Genomic DNA, 19,476 nt, shown 5'->3' with positions numbered 1-19,476 from the left:
CTTGCGCGTATTACACACTCGATTATCTTCGTTAACGATAAAGTCTATTAAACGTTCTCCGTAAGAAAACAATCTTTAAAAGGACAATCATTGAAGTAAATATCCTCATGTTGAAATTGTTCTCTTTTCAAATATTATTTTCTTTACTGTTTTATTAGTTTGTACTGAATTTTGTCATCTATCATTAATTCATGAATGTTAGCAATGATTAGATTAATTTTTACTTTATTTATAATCAATAAAATTATGTTCTTAACCCTTTTGTACTTTATCTCTGTGTTGAAACTGTTATTGTGCCGAAATTTACACTATCCTCTCTCTGATCGATAACATTCCTAAAACGGGATCTAGTATTAGAATCACGTAATAATATTTAGATGTACTATAATTATCGGACTGACCTCTCCATAGCCATGATTTGTTGTTTTTGATGCTGGTAGTGATACATGTGAGCTGATTGAGCGAGTTTTCTGTCCCCACTGGAGTCCACGCTCGGGCCGGTCACTCCATATGCTGGATAGTCTACGTCTGCTGCCGCCTTCGCTTTCTTAGAGAGCCTGGGCATGTGATGCAGTTTCAATCGCCATATTTCCAAATATACACTTTAAGCGTCATTTAAAACATGTAATAAATTTGCAGTGTCCTCTAACCTTTTAATGTTGGATATATGATTATGTATCTAAATATTGTACAAGGAATCAATAGGATAAAACGTTAATATTAAATTTTAACTCATTTATGTAGTGTATTTGTTACCTTTCTTCCCATTTATTTAATGTACTACACATAGTAGTAGGTACATAGAAATATAATAAAAAATACTGAAAACAAAATATATCATAGGGCATTCAGCTTGCAAAATATCTCGAAAGATTCTGAACATCGGTGAATATATCAACTCAAAGTAGTAGAAACATTATTTAAAATCAGGTTTTATTCAACTGATGAAAGACATGATGCTTTAGCAATTTAAAGTGCCAACCCCTGTGAGCCCTTTTTGTGATGCTTGTGTTTGAAAATACGTTATTCATTCTGCTGCACTCACAATATTTATATGATATATCTGCTTACCTCTGTTTTTTTTTTTTTCAATCTCCTAAATTCATACAGTCACTCCCAAAAATGAATTCGTTTGACTTGCACGAGAGAGCTTTTTAAAGACTCCACAAATATTTATATCTATATTATATGTACAAATATATTAAAGATCGCCGTACTTTGCGAATATTTGCCATATTATGAGCAAATATAATTAATATAATAACTAATAAATAAAAAAATACACTTGATATTTTTTATTTAAGTTGATTTCCTTACCTTTTAATTAGTTGAGGTACCAAGATTTTGACAACAAAGGTACAGTAATTTAAATTACTTACGTATACCATCCGAAAGCAAAACCAAGTAGAGCCATGGCAAGGGCAGCTCCCACCGCAGCCATCAATGCTGTCCCGTAGATGCTGTCATCCGGCTCGTGGCTGAAGCTTTCTATTATATGGATGTGACGTGGCCTGTCCGTGCTACCGCCTTCCTTGTTGGTACTAACAAAAAGTTTTGAATATATGTAGAATTGAGAGCTAAACAATTTGAGTAATTTTTAAGTCATTCACAATCCCACACAAATTAAAATATTGCAAAAAATTAATAAGCTGAATTAATCTTTTAATGTATGATTTGATTTCATTTTGGAAATACTTGCAAAATAATATCGAACGCAATTTTTTAAAACCAATTTATACCAACTAGCTATTATTGTAAATTATCTATTAAATCATATTTCTATACATACTTGTGAATATGGAATTAGAATAGGATGGGAGCAAGGCGGTCATGCGCCGTACCTAGAATGGCATCCCGACTATCTCACCATTACTTGTAATATGAATATTTCACTAAATGAGTGACACACGTCAACAATTAACTACAAACTCCTAATTGAGTATCATCATTGTCTCACACACTAACAGATGTTGCTAAGACTCAAACAAGCCTATCAGATGTGTCTACTCTATACATTAAATTTTTCTTTAGTTTTTACTCGTAGCGTTGGAATATTGTAGCAGAAATTATGGTATAAATGCTCTACAAATACAGTGCAGTATATCCTATATTTCGTAAGAACTCGCTTTTTCTTACGAAATATATGCCAACTGTTTTTTTTTTTATTTCTTGTACAAGTTAATCTTTACTTACTTACTCAGTCTCTTTTGCCCAAGTAAATATAATATTCTAGATTTGTAGCTTGGTGCAGTTCGGCACAAGCAAATTAATGAATTGAATCCTTCAGGTGAACGACATTCTCAACAATACTTATACCTGATGATACTCAATCAATTATAATCACTCTGAATCAAACAAGCATGCGTGTCTAACAAATGCAAAAGCAAACTTATACATAACTCCTATTCTGCCAATTATTTTCCAACAGTGTCAATTTGGTAGTGCTTCAATAAACGCAAATTATATTTCAACAAACACTTGAGAACACTCTCTATGGTGGCATTCACGAGGATTTCACCTGAGCGCATCGTTAACTCAATAGTTAGTATTATGCTAGGCACACATTAATAAGCTATTATATTATTCAATAATTGGGTAAGACAACTAAAAAACAAGGAAGAATTCGTTCATTTTTACTCCAAATTACTAATTGTTATAACTCGAAATAATAATAAACTAAAGATCATTGCTAAAACTTATCGGCATTAACTAATTGTGAGTGGCTAGCATAATCATAACCAACCTTTCGAGATACACTTTTCAGTAGCTGCGGTAAATGTCAGTTTAATAATTGATGATAGAACATCGTTTTCAAAAATTATGCTTCTGCTAAAACATTGAAATATCGAATTATTACGTGTGAGCTACGTTAAAGTGTTCCTTTTAAAATAACGATAGCCAGGTCCTATGTGAAATCCATGCTGCTAAAGGAAAAGGGTCATATGTTTGTGTATCACCTCTCTGTTACATCTTTCGGCTGGGATATTTTCAACCAGCGTAGATTTGATGGCAGTAAGGAGACTGGCATACGGTAGACATTTTTAGCCCTGCAATCAACACTTTTACTACTATTGAATATCAAAGGTTACCAACGTGGACTCCATAACACCCCCTGTGTTATTTCATTGTTATCTAATGTTCAAAAAATAAATACTTGGAGGCTTATTTCTGCTCAACTTAAACCTAACAAAGTGGTGGCGAATACGCAAATATGTGCCTCTCGGAAATTTTAATTTAGGCCGGCTTTTATGTTAGCTCGTAACATTTTTCGCGAAGTATTTGCATAAGAGGCAGGCAAGTGCACACTCGTACAATTCTCGCTCGACAGTTTCGTACCAATGGAGTTGACAACTTCCAGTCGTAGTGACGTAAAACTGCGTGGTGATTGTTAAAAGCTTAAACGTTTAAAAGGATTAAACGTCGGTTCTTGGTGGACAATAGAGGGTGCATTCAGAATTCTTTACTTCTTCTGCACCTTCGTACGTACAGTAGCATTGACAGAAGTTGACGCCGATTGAAATGATTCATGATCAACGACGTGAATGCTCTGGCGTGGCTTCGCGTAAAATGCCGTATGCCAAAATTTGGCCCCTTAATTGCTTGGAATTGGATCAGAGACCGGACTAGTGCTTAAGCAATATACGAATTCGGTCCGAGATTTCTAAACCTGTATGTTCACTGTTAGTGCGAAAGCGCTCTTACTCGTGATTAATCTATATGTTAAAATATTATCCCAAATGGCTGAACTATAAATAAATAAAATCCATATCATTAGATTTTTAATTTTTTCTGCCGTATCGATTATTCGCATAGATAATGAACTACGTAATAAGTAGTTCTGAGTGTTTTATTGTGGTAGTACGGACGTAGGTAGTAAATTATATGTACATTGCCGCGACTCTTTGCAATTAAGTAACATACTTATTTGTTGACTGTCAGAATAGATAAGAATATTTAGTTTAGTATTTGTAGTATTGTGTTTACGAATTTTTTTCTCTTACCGTCAAATCATTATGACATTAGTGGTTTTGAATAATAATATGTCGTAGGGTCATCAAAGAATTGGTATCTACAATAAAGAAACAAATGATTTGAGTTTTCTTTAGTGTTAATTCCGCCAATATTTGTCTTTCAACAATTCGACACGTGTTTCGCCTCTGAGTCTCGTGCCAGATTTTGGGGAGACAACACGTCCTGAGGATGCCTCGTGTAGAGGCGAAACACGTGTTGAATTGTTTAGAGACAAATGTTGGCGGAATTAACACTAAAGAAAACTCAAATCATTTGTATAATTATGGATTTACGCAAAGTAACGCCTAATTCAATATTTTTTTTATCTACAGTAAAGATAAAATGATAATTAGATAAAATTAACTAAGGATTTTAAGCATTATGTGAAATTGGATTATTATACAATTGGAAAGTAACGAGAATCTAAAAAGAGCTTAATTTATAATTGAATTATATTGAAGGAAATTTACAAAGTAAAACTTAATTTAAGCATTTATAGTAATTAAATATTAAATGTAAAGAAATATTGATCCAAGCACGAATTTATAAAAAAAAGTGCATCTCATGACAATTGAAATAAATCAAGCAAGTATATATATAAGTATATACAGTTTTATTAGTAAATAGTGAAGCGACTATTTACAAGCAAATAAATTTCTTATATGTTTAAAAGTACGAAGTTACGTACGACGTTACGAAGTTATATACTTCGCAAATTACAGACTACTCTCTTTCGCCGAAACGAAACTTCGTAAAACGAACGAAAACAACAACAAAGAAAAAGGAAAAATATGATGAATCTTATTATAAATGTCTCTCAAGATAGGAATACCACTACTGTAGAAATGAATAAGTGAGATAAAGTTCTATCTTTATCCTTTCTAACAGTTGTACTAATGCAGCTCACGCCCTTCGACCTGCCTGTAGAGCTTGAGCTGAAAAGCAGCTGATTAAGAGAGAACCCGCCTGCTTCTTTCAGGTTGAAGTTCATCCTTTGTGAACTCGGGAATATTAAACCACCCCTTTTACATAACTTGTGTAAAAGGGGTGGTAGCAGGCAAAAATTTATTTCAGTTTCTTACAAAGTCTAAGTCGGCAATTTCATTAATATTAAATTGATACCGCAAGCGACGCCGGTTCCATCTACATTTTTAAAATTCTTCACGTAGAGCATCCTCGATGAAAAAAATTCTTATAAAAATATGAAGCAAATTTGAAACAAAATCCACACTAACGAAAATCAAAAGGTAACAACAGCTTTGGTTTCGTCAATTTGAGGTTAAAATTCCGAACAAACAGCTGTTATAATTAAATTTTCGTTCGCTAAAATTGAAGTGTCAATTGTCGTGCGGGACGAAACTTCGGAACGAATGGAACCATGTAGGAAACACGCGACACTTCAATGCAAACTTCTCTTTTCGTTGAATAAGAGTAAACCTACAGATCTGACGATGAAACCGAAACTAACCCTGTTTGTGCTTAATAAAATTGTCATGAAACGTACTCTTTCTATAAATATCCTTGTGTAAGATTCCTGTGGTAAATACCTCGAGTTACCTCTGTACTAGAAATACCCACGTTCATTATTTAAAGATCACATTAAACATTTATTTCTAAGTTATACTTCTAATAAACTTATTTTAACAGTAGCTCTATCCGCGATTTTCTCCGCTGCTCTCCGCGCCATGCTATGTTGCAAGACGTGTGCTATTGTACCATAACCTATACTGCGCAGGTTAATAACAACATTTATAGAATAAACACAGCGGACCACTCGTTTATAGGTGAGGCGCGCAGAATAATACAAATATCATCGCAGGAAAATAAATTTAGTTTAAAAAGCAAAACTAAATTAGAATCCGCCGGCCTACTCAGCTATATATCACTAGACCAGCCGATGAGTCGTCACCAACATTTGACCTGACCATGCCGCCGTTCCTCGAACTGGCCTGCCCTTGAATGGTCTGGCTGATTTATAACAAGAAAGAACATATACATGAACATGTTCCAAAAAAGCGTGTAGATTGTCCTAAAAGTTCAATCACGCTCCTACCTATTATAGAAAACATACTAATGCACTAAATTTAATAATTTTATGAGTAATATAACTATATTTCTTAAATTATCTTATTGAAATGATCTATATCTATCTATGTTTGTCATAATATCGCATTATTTTATTAGACATACTAAAAGTAGGAAAAAGCTACAAGAAAACGGTGCGAAGTTAACATTATGTGTTGCTTTAAAAAATAAGACATTAATAGCTACTTACAAGCCTGCGCGGAGTTCATCAAGATTGTCAGCTACCAGAGACTTGGCTCTGCTCAGGTTTGGATTCTGTCGGGTCTTACGCGGCTCCATTATCTCCGTCACGACATCGTCAGCTCTCAACGGTGGTGCTGTGATAAAGAGATTATTGATATGAGTCTCATATTTTTTCAACTCATTTCTACGACGATTATAACATATGATGCGACTTTTTTATTCAATAATGGTACCGACTTCAAAGCTATCAATATATAACACATACAAAAATTAGTATTTTATTAATAATAAAGGTAAAGGTTTGCATAACAGGTGTATTAAATTAAATTTTTAGTTAATTCAAAAACTTTTTAGTGTCATTTTATAATAATAATAATAATATATATTCAACCTGAATGAAAACTCCTTAAAACCGCCGGACACTAAAAGCAATTATATCATGCAGGTAGACAAAAATTTCCATATAAAATGTTCATAAAATGAAAACTACTGGACCAAACTATGTAAAAATTTTATGGGACCAAATAGCATCTATTCCGCATCGAACTAAAGAAGAATTACGTAAATAGTAATGTACATACATAAAAAAATACTAATCGAATTGAGAACATCCTACTTTTTGAAGTTGGTTATTAATAAAGCACTGCGGCTCTATCGGACACATGAACGGACATCAAAGTCTAAGATTAATTCACATCATATCTAAGTTACATAACAAAAGAAAAAATTCTCAATAAAAAACTGGGCAATTTACAAAAGATTAATTCGTGTTACGTAAACATTGTCTAAATGGCAGCAAAAATTGTTGATTTGATGGAGCAAAGTCTAGATCAACGTCCAATTGGTGGAAATGGAATAAATAATGTAAAACAGTTTTACGAGTTTACGGAGGTTTAAACAGATTCATTCAAAAGACGTGGCAGAACTCAAGAAACAACTTCTAGCCAAGACAGTGAATATTTATAATATAAACATAAAACATTCATTTCATGAGATGCGTGGCGTATCAGTCAGTGAACGAATCATAAGAACCAGATCAAAAGAGCGTGATATCACACCTTTCAGATGAGCAAACGGTCCAAAATTTTGCTGCAGCTTAAACACTTAAATTGCAGTGACGAGCGATTGGTCTCCTTGTTATTCACTGATGACAGTATGCGTATGACGCAAATGGTTGCTTTAATTGCATTGACGACGTATTATATTCTCCAGTTTTTTTTTCATTCCAAAAAGCAGCAAAATGTTTATATAACTTGATTGTTGACCAATTGTTGCTCTATCGTAGAAGAAAAGATAAGAATATTAGAATATTTGGATGTTGCTAGTGGTATAAATACCTAAATTTTTAACCGAACGTTATAATTATATCCAAAAATAACAACATAAAAGAGTTTTTTGCTTGACTGACTGACGCAGTATATAATAATGTAAAGAGAAAAGCTTGCTTAAAACGATGTAAAGATGGATACAACTCTACGCAAAACATCATAACGTCACCACTCTTTGATTTCTACTACATATTTGTAGAATGGGTGTACATAATATTCTTGTAATTACAAGACTTGAAACTTGATAAAAACATTAGTAAAGAGTAAACGCGTCCAAATTAGGCCTTCAGCTAACAATTTTATATGTAGACGGAGAAAAAATAGACCAAGGTATAGAAAGGTAAGTAAGAAATGTTTTTTGAAAAAGATAATGAAAAAACCAAAACTTGGTTATTTAAATTTTTCACATAAATTTTGAGGTTAAGTGAAAAAAGTGTACACTAAAAGTTGTAAATCTTTTTATTACCTTACAACTTTGCTATTAAATTTTTGTCCATAAGAGTTGTAGTTTCGCCGGAAATTGATATAAACCGGTTTTTACATTTAACAAGGGTGGGTTTTCCACATCCCGACCTATGACCGCCCGTAATTAATGTTTCCTTTAATTTTTGTAATATTCTCTTCCTTTTCCAATGGGTTTCATCCTACTATTATTTTTTGGTTTCAAAAATTATCGACCCTGATATAGATCAGATTACATATAGATGTACTCCATAAAAAATTGTATTTATATACATAAAAAAAGGAAGAAGGCCTAGTTTGGACGCGTTTACTCTTTACTAATGTTTTAATTAAGTTTATGTCTTTTAATTACTTTTCGTGTAGTTTATGAATCGAGAATATTAACTAGAACCATTCTACAAATATGTTGTAGAAATGCTTTAAGTGATGACCTTATCATGTTTTGTGTAGAGGGTGGGGCAGGTATAATAAATTCTTTATTACAATCAGTCAATCAACAGTAATTGACATGAACTCATATCATTCCTACCCTTGCACTTAACACAAAGTTTTCATTTAATATCAAAACCTGTGGGATATGTTAGATAGTACATAAGAACAGCCATTACATTTGCTGCTGATCAAATTGTCTAGCAGTCCCATTGCTTATTTTGGAAATAATCCTACCACCCGAAAACTATATGAACAGTATAACTTATAATTCAGTCACCAGTGCAAAAATTACACCAGTCTTTTCATGTTGTATTGAATGTTAACGAATAAATTTCGAAAAAGTATAAACTAGCATTAACAATAATTATTAATAATAATTCATTGAATATAAATATATAATATTAATTTTTGGATTTAGTTTGTACTGTAAGTTGAAATAAACTCAATCGTTGTCACATCGGCAAGCGATCTGTCGTTTTTTATACCTGACAATGCATATATCACACATATCATATTTTGAAGCATTTAAGTTAACCGAAACACTGCATTATTTTGATAATCTATGTTTATAAAAGAGATTAATTCCGTTAATTGACTCATCACAAAATCTCAGAAACTATAAAGCCTACAAGTTTGGAAATCGGAAGGTAGATTCTTTTTAGGACGTAGGTGTCAGCTAAGAAACGGATTTGAGAAACTCCTCCCCTAAGGGGGTGAAAGGGGGGTCGATGGTTGTATGAAAGTGTTTTTTAAGTTAGAGGCGTGAAAATCGACATTTAGGTTAATAATAAAAAAAAAAAATTTTAAATAATAAAAATCTGGCTAAGTCATTTTGGGAAATCCCCTTTTAAGGGTGCTAAGATAGAGGAGTTAAGTATTTTGAAAAAAAAAATGTAGGTTATTGGGAGCAAATGCAAGAAAAAAGAATGCTATGAAAATCCCCCACCCCAAACGGGGTGAAATGGGGGTTGGAAGGTTGCATGAAAATCCTATGTTTTTGAAGTTAGAAACGTAAAAATCATAATTAAGGGTGACTCGCTATAAATAATGAACATCTACCATCTGTACCTATACGTTATTTTCGAAAATTTCCCTTTAAGGTTGGTTATATAGGGGATGAAATTTTGTTTTTGTTTGGAAATTTTTAATTATTGTTAAATTTTAGTTTAGTGGGTCTTTTAGAGAGTAGGTACTCGTATCAGCTAAGAAAAGATTTCAGCAAAATCTCTCCTAAGGGGGTGAAATTTCGGTTGTTATGTTGGATGAAAGAGATATGAAGTTCGGCCGTAGTGGTATTTTTTGTATAGGTATATATATAATTTAAATACTTTTGATACACACCCCTTTCGATTATAAAATTATTAAATAAAAAAATTGTTATACTTAGTCATTTAGAGGCAATACTGCTAATTCAGCATTCAAATTACCTTTGAACCTGAACACGACACAAGTGCTTCGAGAATATAAAATTATTGTATAGGATGAGTATACTATGGCCCCTAAGAAAGGCATTGAAACTCTATATAGGACTCTCCAAGATATAAGGATTTGTAACCGACTTATGGGCTGTACACGGTACTATTGGCTGGTGACTTCAGAGAGACGTTGCGTGTTGTCTCACGAGGGACATGTGCAGATGAAGTGACGACTTGGCTAAAGTCATCAGTTCTAGAGCCTAAAGTTAATATTTTTGTCCTTATAATTAAATATTGGTGTGTATCTTCAACATGATTCATGATTTAGAAACTACTGTTCAAGTTTACTTAAAAAATTAAAAATTGATTATGAAAAATTGCAGTTACAAGGTGCCAAAAACAATAATAAAAAATTATGGAAGACTATCAAAGAGATTACGTATTCTAACAAACCTCATCAATCTAACTTAGAACTTATATCTACACCTAATCCACAACAAAAAATTAATAATATAAACCAATTCTTCGCGTGCGTTGGTAAAACATTAGCTGAGAAAATAACCAAAAATACTAACACTCAAACAACACCAATTGCCTTAAAGTCTCATCCCCACTCATTTGTTTTATTCCCAACCAATGTTCATGAAGTGTCAACAATTATTAATAACCTCAAACTTAATACCGCCGCTGGCCTTGATGGCATTCCACCAGAAATACTAAAAACCAATGTGGATACCTTATCTGAGCCAATAGCATTTATTTGCAATTTAGCAATGTCCACTGGTGAATTTCCTACTGCTTTCAAGAAATCAAGGATTCACCCGATTCATAAGAGTGGGGACAGAGATTGTGTCAATAACTATAGACCTATTTCGATACTCCCCACATTATCAAAAATCCTAGAACGTATAATTAATAAAAGACTCATCAGCTATTTGGAGAAAAACAGTCTACTATCAACAGCTCAATTCGGTTTTAGATCTGGAAGGTCAACAGCTGACGCCGTACATGAACTTACAAACTTTTTGGTTAAAAATATAGATAACAAAAAAAAAACCATCGCCATTTTTCTGGATTTGGCCAAAGCTTTCGACACAGTCTCTGTCTCTATCCTTTTAGAAAAGCTTGATCGTCTCGGGATTAGGGGTATACAACTAAAACTGTTTGAAAGCTAGCTCAGTGATAGAACACAATGCGTCCAAATAGGTAATCTGATAAGTAATGAAGCCGCAGTGTATTTTGGCGTCCCTCAGGGAAGTATTCTTGGCCCTACATTATTTTTAGTATATATAAACGACCTATGTCAACTACAGCTCCCAAATGCTAAAATAGTTACCTTTGCTGATGACACAGCTTTATTGTTTAGAGGAGATACTTGGGAAGAAGTGTATTTGAGTGCACAAAAGGGCTTTAATACCGTCAGTGAATGGCTAAATAACAATGTCCTGACATTAAATATAGTTAAAACCAGTTATATTACCTTTTCTCTAAGAAAAACAGAATTTACAACCAATCATAATATAATGTTCCACTCATGTGGTAATTCTGAAGACTTACATTGTCCCTGTGCCAAAATACAGAAATCAGAGACCATCAAGTATCTTGGTATTATGGTAGATAACAAGTTAAATTTTCAATGCCACATAGGACAACTAGCAAAACGAGTGCGAAAATTAATAGTCATTTTTAAAAATTTGAGAAATGTAGCTGAAAAGGACTTGATGAAAAACATATATCAAGCTTTGTGTCAGTCGATATTAACATATTGCATCACTTCTTGGGGCGGCGCTACAAAATCACACTTCCTCAAAATAGAAAGGGCCCAAAGAGCTATATTGAAAGTAAGTAACTCATTACCAATCTACCATCCCACTACAGAACTCTATAAACTATCAAAGGTTCTAACTGTGCGTCAGCTTTATATCCTGCATACAGTTTTAAAAAAACATAGCCTTACCAGTTACGATCCGGAAAAAAATAAAGCGCAACGGCGAAAAGATAGAATCTGTGAAAAATTATTGTTTAATACTAGATTCTCCCAAAGATTCTTCTGTGTTCAAGGTAATAACCTTTACAATAAGGTAAACAAAGAGCTGTCAATTTACCACCTCAACAGAACTAAATGCAAGCGTATCTTGACAGAGTGGTTACAGAAATTGGACTATACCTCAACTGAAAACCTTCTACACTAATAGTAACTGAGAGTAGAGTACGCCCACACACACACACACACACACACACACACACACGCCCTCCGCACACATACACACACACATTTTATTACTAGTAATTTACAAATTTAAAGTCGTTTTTTCTTATGATCTATTGTTGCTCTTCTAGCTACTAGTACGGATGTGTACTATTTTAATCATTGTGATCCTTATATCTGGGGGTGAGGTCCTGGTGATCTGTAATACAGGGTCAACCTACTTCAGACACCAGCTCCTCACAAAATACTATCTGTTAAAAAAAATGTAACACTACTGTACTGTTTTAGCTTTAAGATCTTTGTGAGGAGAAATAAATAGAAAATAGAAAAAAAATAGATTCAAAGGCGGAGGAGTTCTCCAATTTGTTGCTAAACATTGGTGATGGAAACATTTTGGAGGAGGGATGTTAAATAAACATTCCCAGTAATATTGGTCATGTTGTGAGAGATCTGACTAGCTTAACGGACAGAATCTACCCCAATATTGTTCAATCTGGAGTAAATCGCGCTGCAAGGCTGAGAGAAAGAGATTTTCTTTCTCCAAGAAACGACTCAGCCAACAGGATTAAAAATTTTTTAGTTAGTTCAAATAAAATATAAATCTTTAGACACTGTCTTGGAGGTCGATGGTACAGTGCATTATCCTGTAGAGTTTCTTCACACTCTTGAGCCTCCAGGAATACCACCTCACATCCTATACCTCAAAGTTGGCGCTCATATTATTTTAATGCGCAACCTAAGCCCTCCAAATCAAGTCAAGTCAAGACCTTGCATAAACATGTGATCAAAACCGTCATTTTTACTGGCGTCAACCAAGGGGAAGCAGTCTTTATCCCTAGGATTCCCTTGATACCATCGGTTAACCAATGTGAATTGAAACGTCAGCAATTTGCGGTTCAACTTTTCTACGCGATTACAATTAATAAAGCACAGGGTCAAACTTTAAAACTAGCCGGAATAGATCTCAGAAATTATTGTTTCTTTCATAGCCAGTTGTATTTGGCGTACTCCAAAGTCAGTTCACCAGATTTTTCTTCAACCCGAAAGATGAACAAGGGCAACTGCTAGTCTAAAATAACATTCACTCAACCCTTCAGATCTTTGAAATACATATTGCCTACTGGAGGTAATTATATATCTACAAAATTACCAAAAAAATGGATTTTTGGATTGAAATTATGATGAAGAAATATTTTTTCTATGATTATTTAAAAGTAAAAGAAATAGTTACCTGTACTTTCTGCGTTTTTGTTAAAGTAGCCCTCGTCAAATGGTGTCAGTGCGAAGTTTTGCTTCATCCTTCTTTTTCCCTGAATTCCTCCGTATAACGGCTTCACAACAATGTGGGTGATTTCCTGCGATTTTATCTTTGGCACATCGGAATTCTTCGGGTCATTTTCTCCAGATGGATACAGCTGCGAATTCTCTTGGGGTCTGTACTGTAAGTCATTGATGGTCAATATGCGGTTCAAGATGATGGATGATCCTTCTTGCTGATTCCAATTGGGGAGGTCGCCATTTTGGTCGAGAACTGGATTTATCTCACCGTCCCATTTCTGTAGTAGTGAAATTTCCTGTATAAATAAACATAATATATTAATTCGTCTTTAATGATGAATGGCTGCCAGCAAATAATTATAGTAACTATCCCGACTTATTTAGGCGAAGTATTTTCATTAATTGTTTTTCACTCACAAGGTAATTAAGTGAAATATTATACATATATGCTATTCAATTGTTTTAAGTGAAATCCGGGAAATATAGAGGGGCAGGTACCTGTGAAATATTTTTCGTTAGAATCAAACTCGGCTTCAGTTTAGGAATTAACAGAGCTGCATGTAATAGTTAGTAGGTAGTTAAGGTGGGCACCCTGCTCAGAAAATATGCTTTTAGTTTCACGTCATGGGCCATGAGTCAGACGTCAGTGGCGGAATGGCAGGCTGGCAGAGTTTCCTTGGACAATGATCACGATCATCAAGTAATCCCAAAGTACGTTAATATAATATCATTACTATTCTGTGATATAGTTTTTAGCAAATATTTATTTGATTTTCAGTCAGAAGAATATTACTAATATGAAATATATTAAAAAGATTTGTAAGCCAAAGGAGCAAATTAAACTTGATAAAAAAAAACTTAATAAAACATGAATAGAAGCAAATATTGCATGAGCCAGGGTAGCGTGCTAATAACTCAAAAGTAAACACGCACAAGATAATTAGCCAAAGTTCAATGTTAGTGTCGCTATAATTTGGTCATACTGTAAGTTTCTGGGTTCCGATAAATAAACCTACATATTATTATGTTTATTTTATGATATATGTATTCTGTATGTACATTTCTGGTATATTTTCAAGCATTTTCATTCTTTGCAACCAATGTATTAAACAGTTATTACTGTCCTCCTGACGGATGTCATGATGTGATGAAATCACGAGTTACAAGTTCCAGAGCGTATAGTGGATGCGTCATCAGTTCTATATTTGGGGCCTTCCAAAACTCATTCGTTACCTTAGCGAAATGTGAGGACGAGTTATGAAGGACGACTTTACTGCGAGGACAAAAAAATTAACTTACGCGAACTAATGTTGTAACTATTTTATGTTTTTCAAGATTTACTGTGGTGTACTGGCCGGACTGGCGAAATAAAGAAGCAACCAATTTCTTGCCAATGCGTCGACCATTTTGCTTTCATAGCAGCACTATCGGAGGAATGTCATTGGGCCCGCTCAATTAATGAATATCCAACGTGAAAAGCGCCTCAAACACGGCGCCATGCCGGAATTTTACCTCCGGCATGTATGAGGTGTAGGTACTGCAGAATATGCGGTGGTCGTATACCTCAGTCATCCAGAGTCGTTTTGGGCACCCTGCTCAGAAAATATGCTTTCAGTTTCACGTCATGGGCCATGAGTCAGACGTCAGTGGCGGAATGGCAGGCTGGCAGAGTTTCCTTGGACAATTCTGGTATTCACATCCTTAGATACCATCGCATTGACCCAAGCCTGATAGCTTTCCTGCTTTCTGTGAGAGGCCATTTTGTAGGAGCGGTCAAACCAAGATTTGACCTACCTTCCACCCATAGGCTCCTAGGAGGATAAAATGTAAAGTTCCATACCTTGCACTAACAAATCATTAACAGGTTACGTATAGGTCCTAATTGTGGACGCCCAGTGATGAATTCTTGAAAACTTGATAGTCTGGTACAATCCTGAAGTAGTCTATTTTTATTCCGTGCTGCCATTTTTATCTAGAGGAGGTGGCTCCGGAATGCCCACAGATCTTTCGTTCGGTCTGTACAGCACATGGCACACAGCGGCAAAGCTGCTACTTCATGTCAAAGGTGCTGGCCTAATTTGGTTGCATCCCCTAGCATGCAACATGGCGCTATCACTCTTATGGTTGGAGATCACTCCTCTAACTGCCACAGCCTGAATCGGCATTCTTGGCGTAGATTTACCGAACGATGTTGAGTCCCGTGGTTACTTGGAAGAGAAGGCCCGGCCCAACTGGCCCATAAAAAGCTCGGTGTTCTCAGTTAAGCGAGACAGTACTTCACTACAAGCATTCGCCTACAACTATATTCTATAGATTTGAGTTCTCTCTACATTTGTCACTGGGAGTGCTCAGAGAAGCTGTTCAGGTTGATTCCAGCGGCTGAATTCCTCCACCTGACATCATTTACATCAAAATACTAAATACTACCCGCATCACGTTGTCGTCTGGCATTCCACAAACACGCGAACACAAGAAATTTTATGCCTCGCACAGCCAATTTGTGGAATCAATTACCAAATGCTGTTTTCGCGAACTGAAACGACTAAGGGACCTTCAAGAAAAGAGCATACTTAAAGGCAGGCACCACATCTCTTACCACCTGTTTTGCGGATGTCCATGGGTGGTTGCCTCACCACTCCCCATACCGTGAGCCTCGAGCTCATTTGTCCCCTCATATATAAAAAATGAAAATAGGTGAATAAGTAAATATGTACTTAAACTTAATAAGATACCCTTTATGCGAAGTTAAATTAAGACGTGCTATTGGAATATACGTCGGTGTTTAATTATGGATATATTCATAATGTATGAAAATGTCAAGATTATTGAACTGAATAATAATGTATTTAGGTCACTGGTCTGCGGAGTTGCCTTTTCTACTGAATGGAGTACTATATTATTCGCACATTGTCGTGTGAATAATTGAGAAGTGGAGACGTGATGAAATTGACAGATAATTTGCAGGAAAATTTCAAATTCATTCCAAAGCAAATTCAGTATTGCATTATACACTGAATGTGATTATTGGATTGTATCACCACACAACGGTATAATATTGTGCATAATCTATAAACAAGTACATCAGATTCGTCTGTATGCAATGGAATTTTTACTCCGAGTCGTCTGTTTTATTTGAAAATTCTTAATATTTATAAATCCAGTGTCCTGATCTTTGTTTCCAGTGAGCTGCTAAATTAATGACCGTATTTTAATGGGGATTACTTCGTTGAGTTCAGTTTAGTCCAACTTCAGAGAAAGTATAGTTTTTATTTCGATTTGGGACCCATACTTATTCTTATTTCCAATAGATGTTTTGTATGGACATATTATTTATTATGAGGGAATTTATTGACGCACGGTTTGACTTTCTGCTGTGAAATAATTTCATTATAATAACATAAAATAATAATAATATAAATCTAAAAGTATTTGTGTTGAAATGTAGCACCATAGATTAAACATTGATTATAAGGAAATTCATTTACAGAACGATATCAATATTGTTTTAAGAAATTTTTAGCTAATAATTGACAATACAATTAAAATAGCATTATTTGGAAGCAGAATTTCTTCGAACGCTGATTTGGTTGTAGGTTGATTATAATATCAATATATTAGAGATAGGGAATGAAAGGAAGGAAAAGAATAACGAGATATTTATATATTATTAAAGAAATATTAACAGAGATATGAAAGAAAGACTTAAAAAATGTAGTGGTATAACATAAACATTACGGAAGACGATAATAATATTATTTTAAATCTAACAGAGAAAACCAAAAAAACAAAATTAATAACCTCCGCATGAGGTTATTAATTAATCTTTATATGGTAGATTTATTCAAATTTCTAGGAAAAATTATCAACAATACATAAAAGACATATGTATTTGGAAACAGATAAATTGCTATACAATAACTACTGATGACGCATACAGATTCCTTCAACAGATAATAAAAACAATTGCCTGTATTTTTGGACTTAGTAAAAACGTTTGACACGGTGTGACTTCTCTGCTTTTAACAAAATTAGTTATTCTACGCTCCAATCTGCACTTCAACTGCATTCAGATCCAAAACCCGGAAAACTTTCAACGGTTTTTAAAGTGACGATGCTGACGGCAGGGTCGTTTCGTCTAAGCCGAACTTTTCTACGGACCGGCCACACGACCACGCGGCTATCTGTTACAAACAAGGGTGAAGACCCAAGCGTCAAATTAATCCGACACTATACCGAACATATCCCAGACATCAGCCTGTACGATATTAGTATGGCCCTAAAACAGCTTAAAAATAACAAGGCGCTGCGTGATGATGCAATTACAGCCGAGCTTTTGAGAAGTGGTGGTTCTCCTGTGCGTGGTTATCCTCGAGAAGGTTGGAAGATGTCTTTAGGTTTCTGAGCTGGAACGGACTTGGCATCAATATCAACGTCAAACACATCTCGATATCATAATCGTGGCTGAGACCATGGAACATACTCAGTGGCCTCAATACAACTCCCAAGGAGTAGGTCTCAAAATGAACATGGTCAAGACAAAGATCGTGTAAAATGTCGATCTCACACATACTCCCTTAAATTGGGAACTGTAATGTCGAAATTGTTGACGAGTACGTCTATTTTGTAGAAACATTCCTGTTAGGCAGGTCCAATTTCTCGAAAGAGATCACCCGTCGAATCCAACTCGGATAGGCAGTGTTCCGAAAGATCCGTAAAATCTTCTCGTCCCAAATACCACAGTATCTGAAGACGGAGGTTTTCAACTTGTGTCTGTTGCGAGTTACGCAGACATGGTCACTAACTATGGACCTGATGAGAAAGCTCGTGGTCGCCCAGAGGGCAATGGAGACAGCTATGCTCGAAGTTTCTCTGCAAGATCTAATCAGAAGGAGATCCTGATTAAGAGAACCAAAGTAACTGACATAGTCCAAATGAATGCGAAACTAATGGTAATGGGCAGGGCACGTAGTTTGACGGAAGGCAGAAAAGTTCTCAAATCGCGACCACGTACCAGAAGACGCAGTGTTCGTATGCTCGCTACAAGATGAATCAACGCTCAGCGCAAGATGGCCGAAATGAGATCAGCGCTAGACCGATCGTCGTGGAGATCTTTGGGAGAGGCCTTTGTGAAGCAGTGGACGTCTTCCAGCTTCCAATGATGATGATGATCATATGTTTATCCTCCTATTCTATGGAAATGGTCCTTGCTAATGTACAGACCTTTCATTAATCGTATAGTAAATTAAAATCAACATTGAGCCTAGCATCGCGTCTAAACAAATATAAAATGACAAATAGAGAACGTGACATAGGTACATTTTAATCAACGTTGAGGTCTCGCAATAGAACAAAGGGAGAAGTTATTTAAGACTTGGAATGGGATCGCTTTTTCTGCGGCTTTTGTGTTTCCCGTAATAGATTAGCTTGGTTTTGTAACCTCGCTCTCACTCTTTTCTTTATGTGCAGAGCACAACGTTGGTCGCCGTTGGCTTATGAATTAAACGTGGATTGCAGGCAAAGACTTAATCTGGCACAATTACTATTTGATATGCTTTCATGGATATTGACAGTCACATAACGAGCTTTTGTGGTGTAATCAAAGGGTCAGTAACAATAGCTGTGAGTGTATACAATTCCTTTGTTAACTATGCTATCATAATATATTAAAACTAGCTGACGCAGCAAACGTTGTATTGCCGATATTAAAATCGCGATACAAAAGTAACTGTTGATCGTAAATGGGTGAAAATTTGAAGTTGCATTTTATAATGCTGACTCATAATCAAACAAATTAAAAAAAATATCAAAAACTTTAAAAAAAAATTGGCGTGGACCACCCTTAACATTTAGGGAGATGAAAAATAGATTTTGTCCGAATTTCAGACCTACCCAATATGCACTCAAAATTTCATGAAAATCGGTCAAGCCGTTTCGAAGGAGTTTAACTACAAACAACGCGACATGAGAATTTTATATATTAGATAATGAACTCTATGAATTTTTATGAAATTTACAAACTGGGGAATTTGATTAAAGTGAAAACTTATTGTTTTAAATGGTAAACGTTACTGAA

The 19,476-nt window shown here is 35.0% G+C and overlaps 1 protein-coding gene across 2 annotated transcripts in view; it reads right to left on the bottom strand.

Moving 5' to 3' along the window:
• Positions 1–19,476, bottom strand: part of LOC126978473 (uncharacterized) — a 54,428-nt gene that overhangs the window by 13,692 nt on the left and 21,260 nt on the right. The window contains exons 3-7 of one of the 2 annotated variants that reach the window (XM_050827294.1): positions 13,357–13,699; positions 6,287–6,413; positions 2,958–3,047; positions 1,380–1,541; positions 402–557 (exon numbers count right to left, since the gene is read on the bottom strand). In XM_050827294.1, coding sequence (XP_050683251.1) covers positions 402–557; positions 1,380–1,541; positions 2,958–3,047; positions 6,287–6,413; positions 13,357–13,699 — 878 coding nt within the window. The remainder of the gene's footprint in view (positions 1–401; positions 558–1,379; positions 1,542–2,957; positions 3,048–6,286; positions 6,414–13,356; positions 13,700–19,476) is intronic. The other variant, XM_050827295.1, reaches the window with a different exon arrangement.

Source organism: Leptidea sinapis, chromosome Z (assembly GCF_905404315.1).
Source record: "Leptidea sinapis chromosome Z, ilLepSina1.1, whole genome shotgun sequence".
Classification (NCBI taxonomy): Eukaryota; Metazoa; Arthropoda; class Insecta; order Lepidoptera; family Pieridae; genus Leptidea; species Leptidea sinapis.
This window is presented reverse-complemented; position numbering and strand designations above follow the sequence as displayed.